At 42.6% G+C, this 22,132-nt stretch overlaps 1 protein-coding gene across 4 annotated transcripts in view; it reads right to left on the bottom strand.

Moving 5' to 3' along the window:
• The window catches only part of esrrga (estrogen-related receptor gamma a), a 95,300-nt gene that overhangs the window by 5,149 nt on the left and 68,019 nt on the right, over positions 1–22,132 (bottom strand). For 3 of the 4 annotated variants that reach the window (XM_060932897.1, XM_060932899.1, XM_060932900.1), the window contains exons 6-7: positions 21,277–21,459; positions 913–1,182 (exon numbers count right to left, since the gene is read on the bottom strand). In XM_060932897.1, coding sequence (XP_060788880.1) covers positions 913–1,182; positions 21,277–21,459 — 453 coding nt within the window. The remainder of the gene's footprint in view (positions 1–912; positions 1,183–21,276; positions 21,460–22,132) is intronic. The other variant, XM_060932898.1, reaches the window with a different exon arrangement.

The following is a 22,132-nucleotide window of genomic DNA, read 5'->3' as shown; positions in this document are numbered from 1 at the left end:
GAAAGACTGATAACATCCATCCATCCATCCATCCATTATCTGTAGCTGCTTATCCTGTGCAGGGTCACAGGCAAGCTGGAGCTTATCCCAGCTGACTATGGGCAAGAGGTGGGGTACACCCTGGACAAGTCGCCAGGGCTGACAACATAGAGATAAATAACCATTCACACACATTCACATTCACACCTATGGTCAATTTGGAGCCACCAATTAACCTAACTTGCATGTCTTTGGACTGTGGGGGAAACCGGAGCACCCAGAGGAAACCCATGCAGGCATGGGGAGAACATGCAAACTCCATGCAGAAAGGCCCCCGTCGGCCACTGAGCTCGAACCCAGAACCTTCTTGCTGTGAGGCGACAGTGCTAAACACTACACCACCATGCTGCCCTCATGCAATTATCCAATCAGTCAATCATGCAGCAGCATCAGCATAGTTCATGAAGATACATGGGTAAGTACAGAGCGAAAAGCAAAAAAAAATCATACCCAGTCATGAGAGAGATGAAGGGAGAATGGCCAAACTGGTACATGTTGACAAGAACGCTACAGGAACTCAAATAATCACACTTTACAACCATGGTGAGCAGAAAAGCAATATGTTGAACCTTGAGATGAATGGACTACAACACTACATCTTGTTCCAATCCTGCTACAGTTGAAGATTGGACAAATGCCATGTAGTCTTTTTCCAATCTTCAGCTGTTCAGGTTCCATGATAGCGTCAGATTCCTGTTCTTGGCTGACACGACTGGAACCTGATGTGGACGTCTGCTGCTGTAGCTCATCTACCTCCAGGTTCACTGTGTGTGTGTGTATGTGCGTTTTGAGATACATTTCTGCTCACCACACTTGTAAAGAGTGGGTATCTCCATTCCTGTTGTATTATTAGTCAAAAATGCATGAACTCACCTGAATTTGCAAGTGCTATAGCTTTCAAAGTCACAAACTCCTCTTTCTCCAGCTTCATGCTCTTGTACTTCTTGACCAGCTGCAGGATGGTGTTGTTCAGGTCCAGCAGGCCAGCCAGCTTGGACTGGTCCTCATCCATGATGTAGTCCTCAGCATATACCAGCTTGTCCTCAAATGACAGTGACCGATAGACCACACGCAGGATCAGGATCTCCATCCACGCACTCTGCAGCAGACTCATCTGATCAGCCAGCGACAGTGTCGAGAAGCCTACAAGGAACACAAAAACAAGGCATCAACACTCGATGTCTGCTCCTGATTTAGCATTTCAAACCACTTCGTGAAACGTGAATTTATCACTTCCCACAACCGAGAGAAGAGAAGAGAAGAGAAGAGAAGAGAAGAGAAGAGAAGAGAAGAGAAGAGAAGAAAATGAATAATCACAGCAACGATACATGAAGTTTGTGAAGACCGTGGGACTCAAAGCGCATTGTTGTGATCAGGAGAAGGACTGCAGAAGGATGGAGGGAACAAAGAATGGAGGGAGGGTGGAGAGGCACCCGGCACGAGGCTCGTCTCTCGTCTCGCGCTATGCAGCAGGCCAGGGGGCATCCTGCGGGAGGGAACTCCTTATCTCCCCAAACATGCAGCACGGATCAATTCTTCCCATCACAGAAGCTGAAAGACTAATTGCTTGCCTCAAACTCCCTTCTCCTTCCTGCTCACCTCATTCATATCACTTTCTCTCTCTCTCTCTCTCTCTCTCTCTCACTCTCTCTTCCTTTTCCACCCCATCCTTTCTATCCCTTTCTCTCCTGAAACGGACCTGGAGGACAGGAGGAGATACGATTGAGATCATGACCTGAAGAACAACAGTCTGAGCAACAGCATGCCAGTTCTTACTCCCTGGCTACGTGATGAACAGAAAAGCAAGCACTCATAGGTGACTCCTATCAGAGAATCTCTGCTTTGGTAGCATTTTGAAGAGAATACGTGATTGGCGATGGAAGTACAAGACAATCAGATTAGCTGATTGGTCAGAGAGGATAGAAAGAAACAGCCACCAATATTTTTTTCTCTTCTCTTGGTGAGTCTGGTGCTACATGACAAGTTTATGTTTTTAGCCTATTATTTACAACAAGCGCTAATTTATTAGCCAAACCGTTAAAATCCCTGATCTTGTTAGGAGTGCGCTGAGCATTTGGTGTACTTCCTGGCCTGCTGGTGGACACCGGGTGCCAGTTGGCAGCCGCCTCCGATGCTACTTAATAACATCATCGTAAGACGTTAAGGATGGTTTTTTTTTTTTTTTTTTATAAAGGAAGTGTTCAGTGTTCAGAACGATGCTGCGTTCTTGCAAATGAAAATGGTGCCAACAAGCTAAAAATACAAACCTTCGATTTTTATTCTAAAAATACAACCAACCCCCCCCGCCACAATCTTAAACCATCATATCGAAAGCAATGATATACTCATATAGAGACATATAGACACACACAGACACATATATACATATATATGAAACCGGGCGTGTTTAGATGACAAACAAAAGAGGACGATTCAAAGCTGAGACAGGACAGGGGTGAGTTGCACAGTTAGAAAAGCCAAGCTGGGGGTGGGAGAGGACAGCAGTGGCAGATGGACGGAGCCCGTAGCCTGGAGCTCCCCGTGTGCCATATCATAGCCCTCCCTCCCAGTCACTGCTGTTAGTAAATAATTAGATTTACACGTTCCCTGATCTCCAACACATCTCCCCACAGAATAATTAAAAGCTGGATGATTATTTTATTGAGTGGAAGGAGGCACACCCCACCCCACCCCATCCCACCCCCTCTTCCCCATCCCACCTTTAGCGAGGTCCATCAACGATTTTATCGGGGGGCCGGTCCCTGCTTTTACGGTTGTCATGCCGGCACGGGCATCCAATTTTTCTTATCTCCCTGATTAATACAAATGCAGTTTCGGAACGCATTAATTAACAGATACAAATCTGCGTTCTCATGGCCAGATCGATAGCATGAAGAGAAGAGGCATCAATGTGAATTTACTGCCAAAGATGGAAGAGGTTTCTGTATTGACATTTACGTTGGGGGCAAACTTTAAAGTTGCGTTCCAGGCTCCTTTCTTCTTTGCCTGTCTTTCTTTTCTTTCTTTTTTTTTTCGATCTGTTAATTCATTTCACGATAGAAAGAGGCACCAGATAACAGTGATAGTGTCTCACCTTTAAAAGCGAGGGCTGTGCTGGGAAGATCATTAAAGAGCTGAATTAAATACAGACGTGGCAATCTGGACGGCAGTAAACGCGTGCAGCCGCTTCCTCGATCAGGGAATCGAGGTAATGCAGGTGACTCAGAGAAAGTGCAATGCGTCAGAGCTTTGATTGGGATTTATTGGAATGATTTGTCGCAAGAAATAAGAACGTATCCAGTTCGGTGCCAAAAAAGGCATCACAAATTAATTTGTCAATTAATCTTTGGCTGCATTATTTCATTATTTATTTATTTAATTCTTTTTTTTTTCTTTCTTTCTTTTTGCCAGGCTCAAAGCAGAAAGGTTGATCCAGATGACACTTATCTAAGATACAGCATGCCCCCCAATCCAAACCCCACCCCTTTCCTACACCCTAAAGAGGGGACTGACACCAGCAGGCACCTCACACACTGTCTCCTTCCAAAGAAAGAACAAATCGAGAACATATCTCCAGCTTTTTATGAAATCAGCAGTGGCTTTTCAGGAGGACAAAGCATCAGGGTGTGCGTGCGTGTGTGTGTGTGTGTGTGTGTGTGCGTGGCATGTTGCATGATGACAGAAAGAGGCTGTGATGCAGCCAAGCGAAGTTAACCCCTACTGGGCACAAGAGCTCAGCAACAGAGTTTGCCAAATCTCTTCTGACTGCACATTCACACTGCCGAGAAGGCTTTTCAGTATGCACACACACACACACACACACACACACACACACACACACACACACACACACACACACACACACACACAGGTACAGTGACACTGACGATATATCAGTGTGATCTAGAAACGTTCTTAACTGACATGCGACTGGAACCTAATAATCAAACCTCAAATGATTCAAACAGCTCGAAAGAATCACGAATCCAAATGACACACGAATCGTTTCATTTCATTCTCAGGTCTATCATTTTGCAGCTGCACAAGTATAAAAGAAAAAGGCCGAAGCGTACAACTACTCGACGATGCACCTCCACAGGACAGAGAGCACGATAAATAAACAGATCTGTTTTCTGTCGCCATCTGGATCGATTCAAGTGACCAGTACATGCGAGCGTGCAACATCTGTCACCTTGAAGAAATAAAGACTTTCATTGAGTATCACGGGCGGCACGGTGGTGTAGTGGTTAGCGCTGTCGCCTCACAGCAAGAAGGTCCTGGGTTCGAGCCCCGGGGCCGGCGAGGGCCTTTCTGTGTGGAGTTTGCATGTTCTCCCCGTGTCCGCGTGGGTTTCCTCCGGGTGCTCCGGTTTCCCCCACAGTCCAAAGACATGCAGGTTAGGTTAACTGGTGACTCTAAATTGACCGTAGGTGTGAATGTGAGTGTGAATGGTTGTCTGTGTCTATGTGTCAGCCCTGTGATGACCTGGCGACTTGTCCAGGGTGTACCCCGCCTTTCGCCCGTAGTCAGCTTGCCTGCGACCCTGTAGAAGGATAAAGCGGCTAGAGATAATGAGATGAGATGAGATGAGATTGAGTATCACAGAGACTGACTGAAGAGAAAAGCTGAAGGGTGGAAAAAAAGTTCACTTCGTACCACTTGGGATGCAGAGAGACAAACAAGAACTATTTTTCTTTTGTGTGTGTGTGTTAAGCAGATTAACTATTAGAGTCTGCTCATCATTCATTCACGCCATGCATTAGTGTGTGTGTGTGTGTGTGTGTGTATTTATAAGCTGTAGATACTAAGCCTCTTCTCATGTCCATTGACACAACTTGCAGCTAGCATACACACACACACAACACGACCTCACTTCAGTCACCCGCACGGCAAATATTGAGCTACTGGAAACGTGTGCAAAACAAAAACCAACATGAAAAGGCAAACAAGCGATTGTGTGTGTGTGTGTGTGTGTGTAAACACAAGTCTCTCAGGTCTTTAGTCTGGGGAAGTGATGAGGGCCCACACACACACACACACACACACCCACCCCATAACCGTGCTTGTGTTCTGTTCCCTTTACTTCTCAACCTGACTGCTTTTCCCTCAGGCCTTTCGTTCTTTACACCATAAATTATGTTTATGTTTCTGCTTCTGTCAAAAACGCTTTGTTTCATTCGAGTCATAAAGGGATTTCCACTCTGACGCTTCAGAACTGATTAAAGTGCACTTGACCCCACAGTTCAACCGCACGCTTCTCTACGGAACGCCAATGAGGAAAAAAGCACTCGATTTGCTCCATCTTGATACTGAAGCTGAAGCTGTTAACGTCTCGGTATGGCGTGTTGGATATCTTATTTGTGTGTGTGCGTGTGTGTTTTTTCCCCCTTCCCTTTCTGTCTTACAGGATTTGGTGATGCCCTGGGGACGGGGGGATGCTGCCTTGTCGGCTCATCACAAAGTGTGTGCAAAGCCGCTTGATTCTAATGCACCTAATTAGCAATCGGCAGCCTCTTAATTGCATACATTAAGAACCGATTGGTGGTGCAGATTAATTCAAAATACTCAGGCAGCTGGTTAAGATGCCACGGGTTACTGTACGGACCATGCTTTTCCACTTAATTAGGTGTGAAAACGAAGCGGCCGGTACAGTGTGGCAGGGCAGCGGGAGACGAGGAGCTCCCTGGACTATAATAAAGTGACCGCGTGAGAGACACTCTCACAGATGGAGTGACATTAACAACTGGGATGGGAAGCCATTTCAAACAATGAAATATCAATATTTACATTTTAATTAGCCCACTTCGCACGCTCTCTCTCTCCCTCTCTTTCTCTGGCTCCCTGTCGTGACCACTTGGCTCAGAGGAGACAGGAGGGTTAGGTGGCACCAGACGGAATCCAGTCTGACATTTGATTTTTTTTTTTTCACAGCTTACATTTTGCGCAACACTGCAATGACAACTGGAGAATGATCCCGGAATTTCTAGTGATTACAAACACACAGAGGGATTCTTTCCATTTTTTTTCTCCTGGGCTTCCTGTGCAGGAACGCCAACATCTCGTGCAGTATTTACCTCGTGCTTCCGTTAAAGTGCATGCTTCCTGCTTTGGACACATCAGTAACGAGCCTCTACCTTGTCCGAGCGTTATATTATTGATGCTAATCTACATCACACAGAGTCCTGGAGCTCGAAACGCTAATGCAGCTCGACCGTTACGTGGAAACACGTCCACTACGCGTGTTTGTCTTCTCGTTACACTGGGGCTCATCTCATCTCATCTCATCTCATCTCATCTCATCTCATCTCATCTCATTATCTCTAGCCGCTTTATCCTGTTCTACAGGGTCGCAGGCAAGCTGGAGCCTATCCCAGCTGACTACGGGCAAAAGGCGGGGTACACCCTGGACAAGTCGCCAGGTCATCACAGGGCTGACACAGACACAGACAACCATTCACACTCACATTCACACCTACGGTCAATTTAGAGTCACCAGTTAACCTAACCTGCATGTCTTTGGACTGTGGGGGAAACCGGAGCACCCGGAGGAAACCCACGCGGACACGGGGAGAACATGCAAACTCCGCACAGAAAGGCCCACGGGGCTCGAACCCGGACCTTCTTGCTGTGAGGTGACAGCGCTAACCACTACACCACCGTGCCGCCCATCTGTGAGCATTGGGGCTTTTAATAGAAAGCCATCCAAGAGCCCGTGCTTAAAACATGCTCTTAATATTTCTGAGACGAGACGCGACTCCCCATTCCACGGCAATGAGCACCTTTTAATTTCTGCAAAAGGCACGGCTGAAAATCTTAATTAATTGTTTCATACTGCTTCAGGGTCATTATGCAATGCAATAAAGGCCATGTAATTATGAAATTTTACAGCCATTACCGAGGCTGATAGCTCGTATTTCATCATCAGGCGGGCCCGATGGCTTTCCAGGCGCACGATCACGCGTGATGGACTACGCGCAGATCCATCAGGGCCCAAACAATAAGCCGGCCAGGCCTGCTGTAATAGCTACCCACAGATGAAGCGACAGATAAAGATAAACTATAAATCCAACAGCACGGATGCTAACATGGGCCTGTGAGGGGGTAGGAGCTGCAGCGGTGTGTGACTGTGCGTGTGTGTGTATACTGTATATCTCTGGCTGTGTGAATGCAATGCACTATTTTAAAAATAATAAAGTGTGTGAGGAAAGTCACTGTAACTGGCATCGAGACACATTTTCAGTTCAGGAAAGCCAGACAGACAATCCATGCAGGAGTTGAGTGAAAGATACAGTGAGGAGGAAGAAGAGGGGATGAAAATACGCTGATGCAGGTTCGCTAGGCAGAAGAGTTGCTCAGATGAAACTACAGAAAGAGTGAACATCATCTACTGGGGAGACAGAGAGAGCGAGAGTCAAAGAAAACATCTGCATGTAAATCCCACGTGATAGTTCGTACTATTAAAGCTAGACAGCCTTTTGATTTTATAAAATCGGTGAAAATGAGTTCCTTCTGAAATTTTGTCATTGTGATTCATGTTTATTTCTGTAATATCTCACAAAATATCAGGCCATTCTCTGGCTGGGAAGTTATTTCATTTGAGGGGATTAAAGCAAATAATGTGCAGTCAAGCAGACAGAGGATGTCCGTGTGTGTGTGTGTGTGTGTATGTGCATGCGCAGGTTTACCTTTGACCATGCACGGACAGTTCCATCATTCTGTCGCTAAATGAACAGCTGATCACACCGAGGTGCTCGCTGAGCGCCGATATTTATTAGTTTGGTCCTGCGTTTCCTTTCCTTCGTATATAACATAACGTCTTTTCTTCTCGCTTTCCGTTACTGTAGTCGGGCTTTCACGTTTCATTCACACACTCACGTCCTCCATTTCCTCTCCTGTTTCAAATTTGTATCCCACAATGTCTTGAGCGATCAGGGAAAGCCCACCATTATGTGATGCATGATGTAGGATCTTGAATTGGGTCAAGCAGGAAAAAATAGCGGAGAATTTAGGGCCATGTGGCCTTAAATTCATTCATTTTTTAAAATGAAATTAAAATTTAATAAAAAAAAAACCCAAACAAATAAATTTGAAGTCTGTGATTCGAATTCAGTCGCTTTCGGTCCACTAAACAAAAATTACTGGGGGTAGGGGAAAATTATTTTTATGACCTACGACACGTGAAAAATCTGAAAGGCAGTCTAGCTTTAAGGACATTAAATTTAACATTCCTGATATTTGTATATCGAAATTGAGTCATACACGAGCTGATTGCTATGAGCCATGTACAACCAGATTGAGTGGAATAACCATTTTATTCTATCCACATTCACTGGATTTTGAGAAACAGAGCATTTTTATTTTCATTTTTTGCAAATCCAATAAATAAAAACTTTATACAAAATGTCCGACAAAATCATTTCCGATTAGGCGGACTTCTTAAAACCTATCGATGGCTGCACGAATTGCAGTTTCTTTTTGTAGAATGTGCCATCTTGCTGTCGTGCTGAGGTATAGAATAGCTATATTTATTTCATTCTTCAAAAAAAAAATAATGCTTAAAGATGAAGAATGTGAACAAACCGGCGAAATGACAGGAGCAATTTGTGGAAAAATGCTATAATAATAATAATAATAATAATAATAATAATAATAATAATAATAATAATAAAACGATATGTTATTATCAAATATCTTCATTCCAATTTTTCTTTTTTTGGGGGGGGGGTTGTTTTCGAGTAGAGTTTTTATTTCATCCTCGGTTGGTTCAGCAACACATTCCACCATTTTGTTTTTCTTCTTTTGGGTTTTTGGGTGGTTGGGAAACCAACTTAAAGGAGCATTACCACCACCGACTGGGCTGGAGTGTGGAACAGGAGATATTTTGGGAAAAAAAACAACCCAACTATATTATTTTATCTATTTCTGTTTCTTTTAAATACTTGATACCAAAGTTATATATCTGACTTGATATATCGCTCTGCCATTTTGTTTTTCTCTACTCACAGTATATGAGCTGATATCCTCGTAGTAGACGAGCCAATCAGAGCTCGTGATTGCTCATATCAAGTGAATGTGGAGAGAATAATTGATGTTATACAGTATTTATGATAGAATATGTATCTATGCTATGTAACAGAGAAGCCAGATCGTTAATAGTGGTAAAGGATGCCGTGGACGTCCTTGCACTTGTTCGCTCGTGTCGCAGTGTGCAGAGAGCCGGGTGTCACACACTAAAACATGTCCAATCATTTTATTCATCAGCAACACAGTAAGGTCCCGTTCACACACGGCCCCTCTGCCAGAGCCCTGACCGCATCGATAATCATTTACATCTCGATTAAACACATCCTTCCTGTGACTTGTCATGTCAGGAAAGGCCTGTTTAACCTACCTCTGCCTCACACACACACACACACACACACACACACACACACACACAGGGCTGTACCGTAATTTCTCAGCGCGACCCGACAGCTCGAATCCAATCCCATTTTCTTGCCTGCTTAGTGTCTGATGGAGAGGATCCCTCCCTCTGAACTGTTATTTTGGGGTGGGGGCCATTTCAGGGCCCGTCGGCGTGAACTTTGCATGAACCTCTGGAAAAATAATGTCATGTGATGACAAGCCTGTTCTACCTTCCACTAAATTTGCTGTGGGAGATGGGAGCCGGGCAGCAGGAAGAGAAAGAGAAAGGAGGGGTGTGCCTGTGTGTGTGTGTGTGTGTGTGTGTGAGGATGAGTTGAAATGGAGTTTGGTTTTGCGTAATTACATCCATCTATCTTTATATTCCAGCAGCATATCGCAAATTGAAAATACCAAAAAAATTGACTGCTGGTCCGGATAGTTAATGATTGGCGGCAACGAGGCCGTGATTTATTGGTTACTTACTGACGTGACACATTTGCATCTTATTAGATGGAGATTACTAGGAGGCCCTCTCAGATTGCACGATGATGCGGCCTCCTTTTTCACAAAGGAGCGTCTGATGGATTGATTTGATTTGCAAATGTAATCAAACTAATAAGAGGGAAAATACGAGCAATAATGCCTTGTTTTTTCAACTAGCAATCACACAGCACCGCCCTGTTCCACTGAGTCGGGACGCAGGAGCGCTGCGGCATTCCGGGGGCCACAGAAAGGTGAAAGTTTTCACTTCCTGTCTAATCTACATTGTCCCGCACTCATGGGACACAGTTTTACACACACACCCAGGTGCTCACACAGTGGACTTGACAATGGCATCAGTTCTACTCTCCATGAAGGCAAAGCGTGTGTGTGTGTGTGTGTGTGTGTGTGTATTGTTTTTCTTCTTTTTTGTCATATTCAGATGTTTGATTTCTTTCCATCTGCAATGATTTGCTCATTTATGGCTGCCAGAGAAACCGTGCCATCTCAGAGGATGATTCAAGAGGAGTCGGAGGAGAGGAGGTGCGGGCCATGCTAGTCCAAATACACAACATTTATCATTAAAGGAGAACTGAAGGCAATTTTTTTATTATCAAAATTCTATTTATCTCATTTTATTAAATATAGGAATGCATTTTTGATTGCTATTGTGTCACTGCTATAGCAAGTTATGAGTGTTTGAAATATGCGATGTAATATATCAGTCCATATGTCAAAGCAACGGTCGTAAACGAGATTCGTTGAGACCTGTGCGAGACATCGTAGGACTGAAGTAAAACGTACAGCGGAAATCAAAGTGACCGACATCTGCCAACGTTGTCAAAAGACGCGCGCGCCCTCTTTCGAACGCTGACATAATCAAGCCGGAAGTTTTGCTTGTTTTGATAGCGATCAGGAAAGTTTGAAAAAAATACACAGTAATCGTTTTTTAAACTTGTTTTTGTGCAATATTTTGTTTGGAAAACAGTTTTCAAAATGGCGGCGCTGACACCTAGCTGACACTTCACGTTTCGAAGTCTCGCACAAGTCTCGCGAAGATTGCGTGGATAAGCGACGCCTGCCGTGGACCAAACGAACTAAATTCAACATGGCTAAAAACCGAATAGGCCGATAAGTATAATATTTAATTGCAATTATGCCGCTTTTCCACTACCAACGCGGCTGAGTTGGGCTGAGCCGTGCGGTGCTGAGTTGGGCTGAGTCGAGCTGAGTGGGGCTGTTGGAGTTGCATTTCGACTACAACCGCGCTGAACTGTGCTGGCTGGAAGTGGGTGGACACATTGGGTGGAGTTAGCGAAAGTGGGTGGACGTCACGTGATGTCGTTAGGCGGCGCAAACAGTGACATCAGTGAGCTTTTAAGCGGTAGTCTCATGACCCGGAGAGTAAACAATAAACATGGAGGACATGGAGTCGTTAGTGTTGCTGGTCTTGGTGCTGTGGCTTGTTGTCACCGACAACGCCAACAGATACTGGCAAGAGCGTATAGATGAGGCGAGGCGCATAAGGCTTCATAATTCTCCTTCTTCCGGGTTTACGGTGTTTACAGATCCCAGCGTGCTCGCGGGGCGTGTGTGGGCATGTGAGGACACTCCTCCTCACCAATCAGTGCACAGGGGAGTGTCTGCTCACACCCCTAGCCTCACTCAGCTCGGTTTGGCTCGCTTCAGCCCCACTCCAAAATCGTGCGAGTTTTGGGGGCTGAGCAGGGCTGAAGCGAGCTGAGTCGTGCTGTTCTTAGATAGTCGAAACGCGAGCCGTGTCGGGCTGAAGTGAGCTGAAGCGAGCTGAAGTGAGCTGAAAAAGGGTAGTGGAAAAGGGCCATTAGTTGCCAATACAAGTCATGAAATAAGGTTACTAAAACCGAAAACGTAATTGAATAACATGTTAATTAAGAAATAAAGCAAGTTTAAAAATGACTTCAGTTCCCCTTTAGTTGTTGATTTACGCACTATAAATGCTGTTGTCGGTGTCTGGAGGCGTTACAGTCTGTGTCCACAGAGAGGAATTTTCTGCGGTAAAGGACGAATATTTGAAAGCGAAAAAGCTCCGATTGGAAATGAGCTGAGGTGAGACCATTTCCTGTTTGAACATCTTCATGCGTTTATCAAAATTTGGCTCGACTCTTGTATTCAGATACTGAACCGAGGACAAAATACAAAACTAAACTATTTTAAAAATCTACTGCATGAATATCTGAAGCTTCCTGATCACATACAAGAGAAGTGACTGATTTATCAATCACGCGGCTGATGATTTACACCTGTGCATTGATTTTATTTTATTTTATTGCATTGTATTTTATTTTTGAAATACTCATATGCTTTAATATTTAATATTTTATCTTATGACCCTTCTGTCAGTCCTTTCTTTGAAAGAACAAATGATATCTTCTGTGCAGTGTGTGTGTGTGTGTGTGTGTAATTAATCTCCTCATATCATGTAGATAAGGCAGCTGAGAGGAAAACCGAGAGAGAGAGAGAGAGAGAGAGAGAGAGAATACATCACAGCATTAGAAAGGTCAAACGTGTCGTGTTGACTGGAACGGCACGCATAAAATGAGCAATCAGTAATATCCCTGCTTATGGGTTAAATAATTAATACAGTCTGTATTAAAAGGGGGAAAAAAAAACCCACACATAAATATTCTTTAGCGATCAGGAATAAACGTGTCGTCTCTCGATCAGGTTCGTGGGAGTGAAAGAAGGCGTCTAAACAGCGTTCACGTGACGAAGCTCCTAATTTTCCTAACGATTTACAGCCTCACGTCCACAAAATGACCAATCTAGAGATTGATGAGATCACCCGACAATGATGATGAAGAACGCGCAGTTAAGAAGAACTTACATCACCGCTGCTTCGTCTACAGTATTTAACACACACGTGCACACAGACGTGCACGCGCACACGCATGCGCAAACGTGCATACACACCATTCTCTTCGTTGTATTTGCTTTGTGCGTGTGTGTTGTTGTTGTTTTTTTTCCTCTGTCACACTTAATTTAGTGCCTCTCACTTTGCTGAATGCACAGGGAGCGAAACCTCGGCTAAAAGTGAAAATTTGATTTGCTAAAAGGAGCTTAGGGCATCTATTAATCAATATTTGCCGAGTGTCAGGCTGGGGGTGGTGACAGACAGGCCCCCATTTGGAGATTGGCTAGAGAGGGGATGGCCGGGAGGACTGGGGTTAGTGTTTCTCCGATAGAACAGGGGACAAGAATGAAGTACAGAGGGATGAGAGAGAGTTAAAAGAGTGCATACGGTAGATGTATGTATGCAGCAGGAAGGTAAAACTGGGTCACGTTCTTTTCTGCTTCATTACTGAGACGAACGATGTTTTCCACGTGATTACGAAACGGCGAGGCTTCGTACTCCGGGTACGGTGTGAGAAAAGCACGTCATCCTATAGATTCCCCACCTTGATCGAGATGCTCTTTGCAGGACGTCCTCCCGTCCCTGACAGCACACAGAAAAGAGACACATCCCTACAGAAAGAAGCAACAGCTCAGCTGCAGCCTCAGGCAGGACACGTGGCTTCCGTCTGTCCGTTTTCTTTCATTCCTTTTGTCTGTGTCGCAGCCCAGGGATGGAGCCGATACACAGATCAGCCAATAACGATGCTTCAATCATTATACGCAGGGCTGAGTGATGAACACCTCGATGGTACTTTTTTCTTTTTATTCATTATTAACAGGGTGTCAGCGTGAATCTTTGAATCCAGCACGGGGAACAACAATGCAGCTGAGTCGGCTCCTTCGTCGTCTTTATTACAGCCTGGGAAAGCTAGCTGCAGTATCTGAGCAGGACTCTCCTGCCTTGGTTTGTCATGTGATGCAATTACAAATGCTGACAACAGACAGAGAGAGAGAGAGAAAGAGAGAAAGAGAGAGAGGAATTAAGTGGGCTGTGGACGTTCCTCAGTATCTACATAAAAGAGATTAGGGACGACAGGCTTCCATTTTACACCTCAATCACATTGTGTTAGCGCACGCTTATCCGCCCGCCGGACAGAATTGAAAGGGAACTGAAGAGAAAAAAAAAAGTCCCCGAGATAGGGCCCGAGAAGCCTGAGCAATTTCAGCTGCCATAAAGGCGCTCTAATAGCGGGAAGCCTGTCACGCTAAAAAGGTGCTGCTACACGGCGCTCTGTCCGTTCCTCAAGTGAAGTGAAGTGCGACTGGACCGCTATTGTGCGCTCTCGTGCTCCGATAAGGCCTGTCACAATTACATGACAGTTTTCTATTCTCCAAATTCGATTCGGTTATATTTACAGATAAAAAGAGGTCTTCAATGGGGCTTTCCAGCCTCCGTCTGCCTTTTTAAACCATTCACTGGCCGTCCTTTTCTGAATGATGACATCCCTCAAACGCTGGGCTCATTCAGCAAATTCCATGTCTGAACTTGCACCGTGTGGAATTTCTATTCATGCAATATTTACAAAATCGTCTCGCTATATCCAGATATCATACATACATATATATACATACTGTATATATATATATAAAACGTCTTTATGGCTTGCTGTAAAAGAAAAGGATGAGAGAGAGAGAGAGAGAGAGGGAGAGAGAGCGTGTTAGAAAAGCAATCAGAGAAGACTGAAGGCATGTGAGAGTGTGGAGTACTCGAGTCAAGGCACTTTTAACTCCACTGTGCCCAACACAGACTGCTTCATTATCTCACAGGCCTCGCGGCGCAGCAGTCGCTGTAATGCTGAGTGATGTTTAAATTAGTTTACAATTTAGCCTGCTCCTAGCCTAGGACAGATCTTAAACGAAGGCGCTCAGAAATGTCAGGCGCGCTCCTAACCACCGTAACAAATTGTTGCCCGCACGCTGCACGCACCTAATGACTTCAAATTAGCTCCCGCGCGAGGCCCTGACAGTTGGTTACGACGGTTAGCAACACAGCCGCTGTATCATGAGCGCTAAATTGCTTCGCGCCTCTCTCAGGGAGGAATGGAGACCTTCATCAATCTGATTAAAAAAAATTACTGTACCATAGGAAGCAGTGAGGCAAGCTCGTGTGTGTGTGTGTGTGTGTATATGTACACACTGCTCTGCTGCTCTGTGTGAGAAAATCTTTCACAGAGGGTCACGGACACTTTTTCCAAACAGATCTCTGTATCAAATTTGTTTCCTTGCCACACTGGAAGAAGGCACGGTGCTGGAGGTGAGAGGAGCAGGACATGGTGGACACGAGCAGAACTCGAACCGCCTGTTGTCATCCAATCATCTCTCTTCTGCTGAGCAATCGCTCCCAGTCCAGTGCACACACACTAAGAGTGCCAAATGAATGACCTCCAGCCACTAGGGGGTGCTGTGATTTTTTTAAACGGATACCAAAAAAACCCCAACACACCAAGTTTACTAACTAACATAAATAACATCAGAAGATGATGAAGACATGGCCAGCACGAAGAGCAAAAATATGCAACCCCCCCCCAAAAAAAAAAAACAGGTACAAATGAATGCTAATACATGGTATTTGTTTGTGTTCTTGCTTCTTTGAATTAAAAAAGAAAAAGTAACTGGTTAACGAGCTGAGCGGTATCTCCAGCTACATCACTGGTATCTAGTATCTGTTATAGTGAACAGTTTTTCCCTTCATCCATGATAATGAAGTTGAGCGGTGGCTACAAGTATCGACAGTCCATAATTATCGACACCTTTTCAGATTTACCAATCAAAAACAATTTTACAAGGGTGAGTTTCAGTTCCAACAGTTATTATTGGTTAATTCATCAACCGGAAGACCCACCTCGCCCTTTGATCTTGTCGTCTGATGACACAGCTCGTTACCTGAGATGGAATTTTTTCAGGACGATCAGCAATTCGAGGAAAACCCGGACGTTATCATCATCATCGCAGGTAAGCATGGTGGAAAGATCATGGACATGTTTTGACTGATCAAATTCACCGATATTTCATGATATCGAAACCTACTTTGTTTCTTACTCTTTCATTTGACAGTCGCCATTTTGTATCTTAACGGGTGTTTGAGAAGTCACGCGTGTGAGGTGTCGATAATAGTGATCACTTTCACCGGTGTCCACCATTATCGACACCCTGTGGAATTAAGCGACATTTACAACTGTTATGGATCGATCTTTGTGTAACATTGTTGAAGTAGATGAAGTACTTTAAAAAAAAATAAAAGTGCTGTAATTTTTTTTCTGATTCATTACAGTATTCATAGAGTTCATAGAGTATTTGGAATCCGATTGCGATAAATAGAATTAGACCAGAATTAAATTCCTAGCATATAAAAAATTACATGCTTGAAATATTCAGATTTTTCTATTCCAGAATTTTTTTTTTTTTAGTTTGTTGTAAATATCTACCACGTATTACAATATCAGTAGACATTTTATATTTTGGTTTGAGTAATGACATGTGGCGTTTGACCTGGATTTTCTTGTGGTTACAATCTCAATCGCCTGTTGACGTTTATTGGTAAACGACAAAACTAGAAATTAATACAAACAACAACGAATGATTAACAAAATGTGATCTACGGAAATACTTAGAAAGTGGAACAAAAAGATTTTCTGACGCAGGTTAAACATTATCAGTTCATTTGTTTCCAAACATTCGAATTACTTCCTCATTTACGTAAGCACCGACATCGATATATTTATATAAAAGATATTTTGTACTAAATATAAGTCTATGTAAAACAAATTTTAAATAAAAACTATGTTTTTTTAACTTAATGCCACATACCGATTTTTGTTTTTAAATAAATAATCATCTGGATGTCGATAACTGTGAACAAAGGTGTCGATAATTGTGGAATGGTGTCATGTGATCTGATACGCTAAGTAATCGGGAATCAAGTAATTTTTTTTCCCAGTGGAAGTTTGAGTAATTATTCATGCACAATTTACGTATTGAAAGTCTTTTCTACTTTTGCAACTGCCAAAAGATCGTTAAGGTGTCAATAATTGTAGCCGCTCCTCTATTATTATTATTATTATTATTATTATTATTATTATTATGCTCTGCTTAACCCTAACCTGAAATTCAGTTACCAAAAGGAACCACAAATAGTTTATGAATTAAATGAATGAACTGATCTGGAGTGGGTTTCCTGATAACGTAGCCCTTTAGAGCTAAACAGAGAGTTCACAGATGCTCTGAAGCAATGAACGTTGTCTCTGTATGTGGTTTTCCCGAACTCAGTTGTCAGAAGGAGTCTTAATTGTAACATTATGAAGAGCTTCTTTCCAACGCGTGTCCCTGATATAGGCATTAGTAGTTGTTAAATCCAGTTTTTCATTTCTGGGCAATGTTTTTTTTTTATTCCAAGCATGTTTTTTTTTTTTTTTAAATTAAATGCATGAAACGCTTGACAATGGATCTTAGGAGGTAATTAAAGACACTCTTGGCCTTAAGAGGCTTTCGGGAAACCCACCCCTGATTGGATATTACGTCATTATGTTCACTTCATGCCACGCCCCCTACCCCCTACTTCCACTGACGCTTTGCTCCAGATGCTGCTGATGGTCACAAAAATACAGACTCTCCAGCCATTTTATTTTTTGCTGCCATAATTACTAATAAAAAGCACACCTATAGCGTCTTTTCAAATGTTGTCTGTATACTGGATGCGTGAAAATGTTTCTGTTTCTGTCGCAGCCCAGAAAAGAGGACAAGAAAGACAGGAAGAGGTGAAGGACAGGCCCTGTAGCAGTTTTAGCTTCGGAATCAGATCCGGTCTGCAGGGCGAGCCTGGAGCAATCTGACACTGAGCCATGGACACAAAAGTCTGCTCTCACCTCTCATGACACATTATGAGCCCTGAAGGCACTCGGAGCCTGCTCGATGCTCAATGCTCGATGCTCGGCAACACAAAGGATCGTCGCACCATACCGTATAAACAACACCAGTCCGTCCCACTGGGTCACTTTCTCTGACGTCTCAGAGGTTAGGTGGAGGTTTATTGCTCGCTTTGACGTTAAAGAAACGCTATCAAATTTAATTCGCATCTGTTAAGAAAAAATAATAATAATAATCGATAAACATCGAATCTCCTGACCTTTCTGTAGATCAGTGTTTATCTTTATGCTGCTAAATGCTCTGATGCAAAAAGTGGCACCTAAAACTCAGCTCAGCCAGAGATTAAATGCAAAAAGACGGCCTCTGTTAAAGAGATCATTGAAAATTCCTCATTCTGCCTGCTTCGAGATGGGTAATAAAGAGAGAGAGGTGGGGGATGGAGTGAGATCGGGAGGGCCACTTGTCTCAATCATGGTCACCGGAGCCATTACTGCTCTCGGGTGATGTTGTCCTTTCAGCAGCTCTGATACTGAGGTGAGCAGGCAGGAGGAAGCGCTCCGTGTCTGCTGCTTTAGATTTCAAGGCATTGTGCATGGAGGAATTAGGATAAAACTCAACAAATTGATCTTATTTCCTCTGTGCCATCACACAAAGAGAGAGAGAGAGAGAGAGAGAGAAAGAAAGTGTTGACTGCTGAGTGTGTCTGTTGTTGCTGGTGTATGTCAGTGTGTTGGACAGGCTTTGTCTGGCCTATAGGGAAAACTGCTTCACAACACGTGAAGGTAAATACAGTTAAACTTACCATCAGAGACACCAGGTGTATTAGATGGTGTACTAGTGCATCTCAAAAAATTAGAATACCATGAAAAGGTTCCTTTTTTTCATAATTTAATTCAAAAAGGTAAACTTTCATATATTCTATATTCATTACATGTAAAGTGAAATATTTAAAGCCTTTTTTTGTTTTAATTTTGATGGTTATGGCTTATAGCTCATGAAAATCAGAAATCCAGTATCTCAAATTATTAGAATATTCCCTAAGATCAATCAAAAAAAGGATTTACAATACAGAAATGTCCAACTTCTGAAAAGTATATTCATTTATACACTCAATACTTGGTTGGGGCTCGTTTACCATGAATTACTGTATCAATGCGGTGTGGCATGGAGGTGATCAGTCTGTGGCACTGCTGAGGTGTTATTGAAGCCCAGGTTGCTTTGATAGTGGTCTTCAGCGTATCTGTATTTTTGGGTCGGGTGTTTCTCATCTTCCTCTTGACAATACCCCATAGATTCTCTATGGGGTTCAGGTTAGGAAAGTTGGCTGGCCAATCAAACAGTAATATCATGGTCAGCAAACCATTTGGTAGTAGTTTTGGCACTGTGGGCAGGTGCTAAGTCCTGCTGGAAAAGGAAATCAGCATCTCCAAAAAGCTCGTCAGCAGATGGAAGCATGAAGTGCTCTAAAATCATCTGGTAGATGGCTGTGTTGACTTTGGACTTGATAAAATACAGTGGACCAACACCAGCAGATGACATGGCACCCCAAATCATCACAGACTGTGGAAACTTCACACTGGGCTTCAAACACCTTGGATTCTGTGCCTCTCCACTCTTCTTCCAGAACCGTGATTTCCAAATTAAATGCAAAATGTACTTTCATCTGAAAAGAGGACTTTGGACCACTGAACAACAGTCCATTTCTTTCTCTCCTTGGCCCAGATAAGACACTTCTGACATTGTCTCTGGCTCAGGAGTAGCTTGATATTAGGAATGCAAAAGTTGTATCCCCTTTCTTGAAGATGTCTGTTCGTGATGGGTCTTGATACACTGACACCAGCCTCAGTCCACTCCTTGTGAAGCTCTCCCAAGTTCTTGAATCAACTTCATACTGTTTTACTCAAACTCGAAATGAAATATTCTAATATTTTTAGATGGTTTTTTTTAATGTTTTTGTACTGTATGCCATACTGATTAAAATTAAAATAGAAAAATGCTTGAAACATTTTAGTTTATGTGTAATGAGTCTATAATATATAACATTTTCACTTTCTTAAATAACTGATGGAAAATATTGAACTTTTTCACAATATTCTAATTTTTTGAGATGCACTAGTATTAGTCTCATTGTAGGGAAAAATAAAAATAAATAAATTTAGTATCCATACAGGACACTTTTTCCATGGAATAAAAACGTCTTCTATTCCCTTCTAGCGGATTTCATTCGTTTGGTTCGATAGCATACAATATTGTTAGCATATTGCTTATCCTACATGTATTACGTCACTCTACCGAATGGACAATGAGCGCTGAATATGGTTTACGATATTGCATGGTTGTCAAGACAACATGACGTCACATGTCGGAGCTGATGCGAATATCCAATGAGAAAATTTTCTGCTGGACATGCGCACAACAATTTCTGTGTTCGCCGGGAAAGAGAAAGATGCCTTGAACACCCGAAAGGCTACCGAAACTTCATTAGATATTCTTTACACATATTTAAAAGAGATAAACATACCAACGGAGACTGAAAAACTGGAAAAGAGCCACATTGCATACATAAAACTTCTATGCTAGCGAGCCACTGTGACAATTTGTAAACCTGGAAAAATTTTATTGCCAGGTCGCTCCATTGTGTGACATCACGTTGGAGACATAAAACTTCCACACTAGCAAGCGACTGTGTCAATTTGTAAACAAACATGGCCGCCAGATTTGTTTTGTTAAATACGGAAGATTTTTTGAACGAATTTTGAAAGAGAAAGACATGTTTAAAAACCGAAAGGAATGTGTATGTATTATAATAATAATAATAATAATAATAATAATAATAATAATGTCTGTTTTTTTTGTCATCTATCAGATATATTCCATTCAGCTACTCATCTTCGACTCGTTCAATATCATGCTAGCTGAATGGAATATATCTGATATATCATGAAAAAAGCCAGCCAATATTAATATTATTTAAATCGGGGGTAATACTCAGAGAAGAAAAAGCGCAGAATTTCTGCAAATAAAGTCATAAATTTATCAGAAAATTTCAACTCTGATATCATTCTGGGAAATGGAGTTGAAAATCTCTTCGCACTTCTTTATGACAGCACAGTGGATCACTGTGTGATGGTAATGATACTGATCAAAACCAAAAACTTGCGAAAAACAAAAAAACCCCCTTTTTTAAGTTTTTATTTCTTGTGAATGTGTGACTTTTTAATCTCAGAAATTCTTTTTTTTTTTTTCCCTCTGAATATTATAACAGGAACTTTCCAGGCTCGTGTTCCACAACATTAAATACAGCTATAAACTGTTAGAATGTTAATGTTACTGTAAACAAGGTTACATTAAATGTTATATAAACAGACACGCACAGTGTGTCATTCATTAAATTAATAAAAAACGTACTCATTGGTAAATGGCTGTGGTATAAGAGAAAGTGTAGTGCTGTGACAGAAACACAAAGAATCTCTTTCCACCACAGCACACTGTGTGTTCTTCCTTGTCTAGAGTATATGATATGGTGTGATCATGACAGCAGTCTCGTGGCCCTACCCGGGATGTGCTTGGCCCAGCCGATATTGACCACCAGTTCTCGGTCTGCCAGGTCACACAGCGTGGTCAAAGCCTTGATGTCACTGTCGGGGACAGTCGGGTCCGGCATGGCATAGATCTTCTCAGGCTCGGCCACCAGCAAGTGTGACACGATCTTATTATCTGCAAGGCAGCCAAAGGGGACTGTATTTGAACACCAAGGAGAAAACACAAGAAAAGAATAGGATTATACGAGCACGGTCACAAAGAAATGCCATTGTTCATCAGCAAGTAGTTCAGCAGCTCAACAGGAACTATCGACGAGGCTGTTCTTCTGAGAGAAGAGACCGATCGAGTCGTTAAAACCATGCCGAGTTTTGTTTTCTGAATGAATGCCTGGCCTCATTCGCTTGGACACAAAATTGAACTACAAGCGTTTTTTCTTTCTTTTTTTTTCTTTTGCAGCAGGTGCTGACATTTGAATGGATTTTATCTTTCAGAGAAATCTGTCCTTTTTTTTTTAATTCCAAAGACAGACTGCTAAATAAAAATCAACTCTTAAAGTGTTTCAAAAGATTTGTTACACAAGAGGATAATGTGATAACATTAAGAACAGATCGGATAACATCACGTCTCTGGAGCTGAGAGTCGCACTAGTAATTTAATGTGTATCAGTGTTATAAGATGACAAGGAGGAGCCCAACATGGAACACTGCTATAATCATAATAATAATAATAATACAACAGAAACTGCTGATATGAAATTTGAACACATACAGTGGAGATCAAAATTCGAGAACAACCTATAATTTGCTCAATTTTAAAGTCACTGTTTATACATATTTGAAGTTATACTAACAGGAATAGAAGGACAGGT

Source organism: Neoarius graeffei, chromosome 11 (assembly GCF_027579695.1).
Source record: "Neoarius graeffei isolate fNeoGra1 chromosome 11, fNeoGra1.pri, whole genome shotgun sequence".
Lineage (NCBI taxonomy): Eukaryota > Metazoa > Chordata > Actinopteri > Siluriformes > Ariidae > Neoarius > Neoarius graeffei.
Note: the sequence above shows the minus strand (reverse complement) of the source record. Positions and strands in the feature narration are given on the sequence as shown.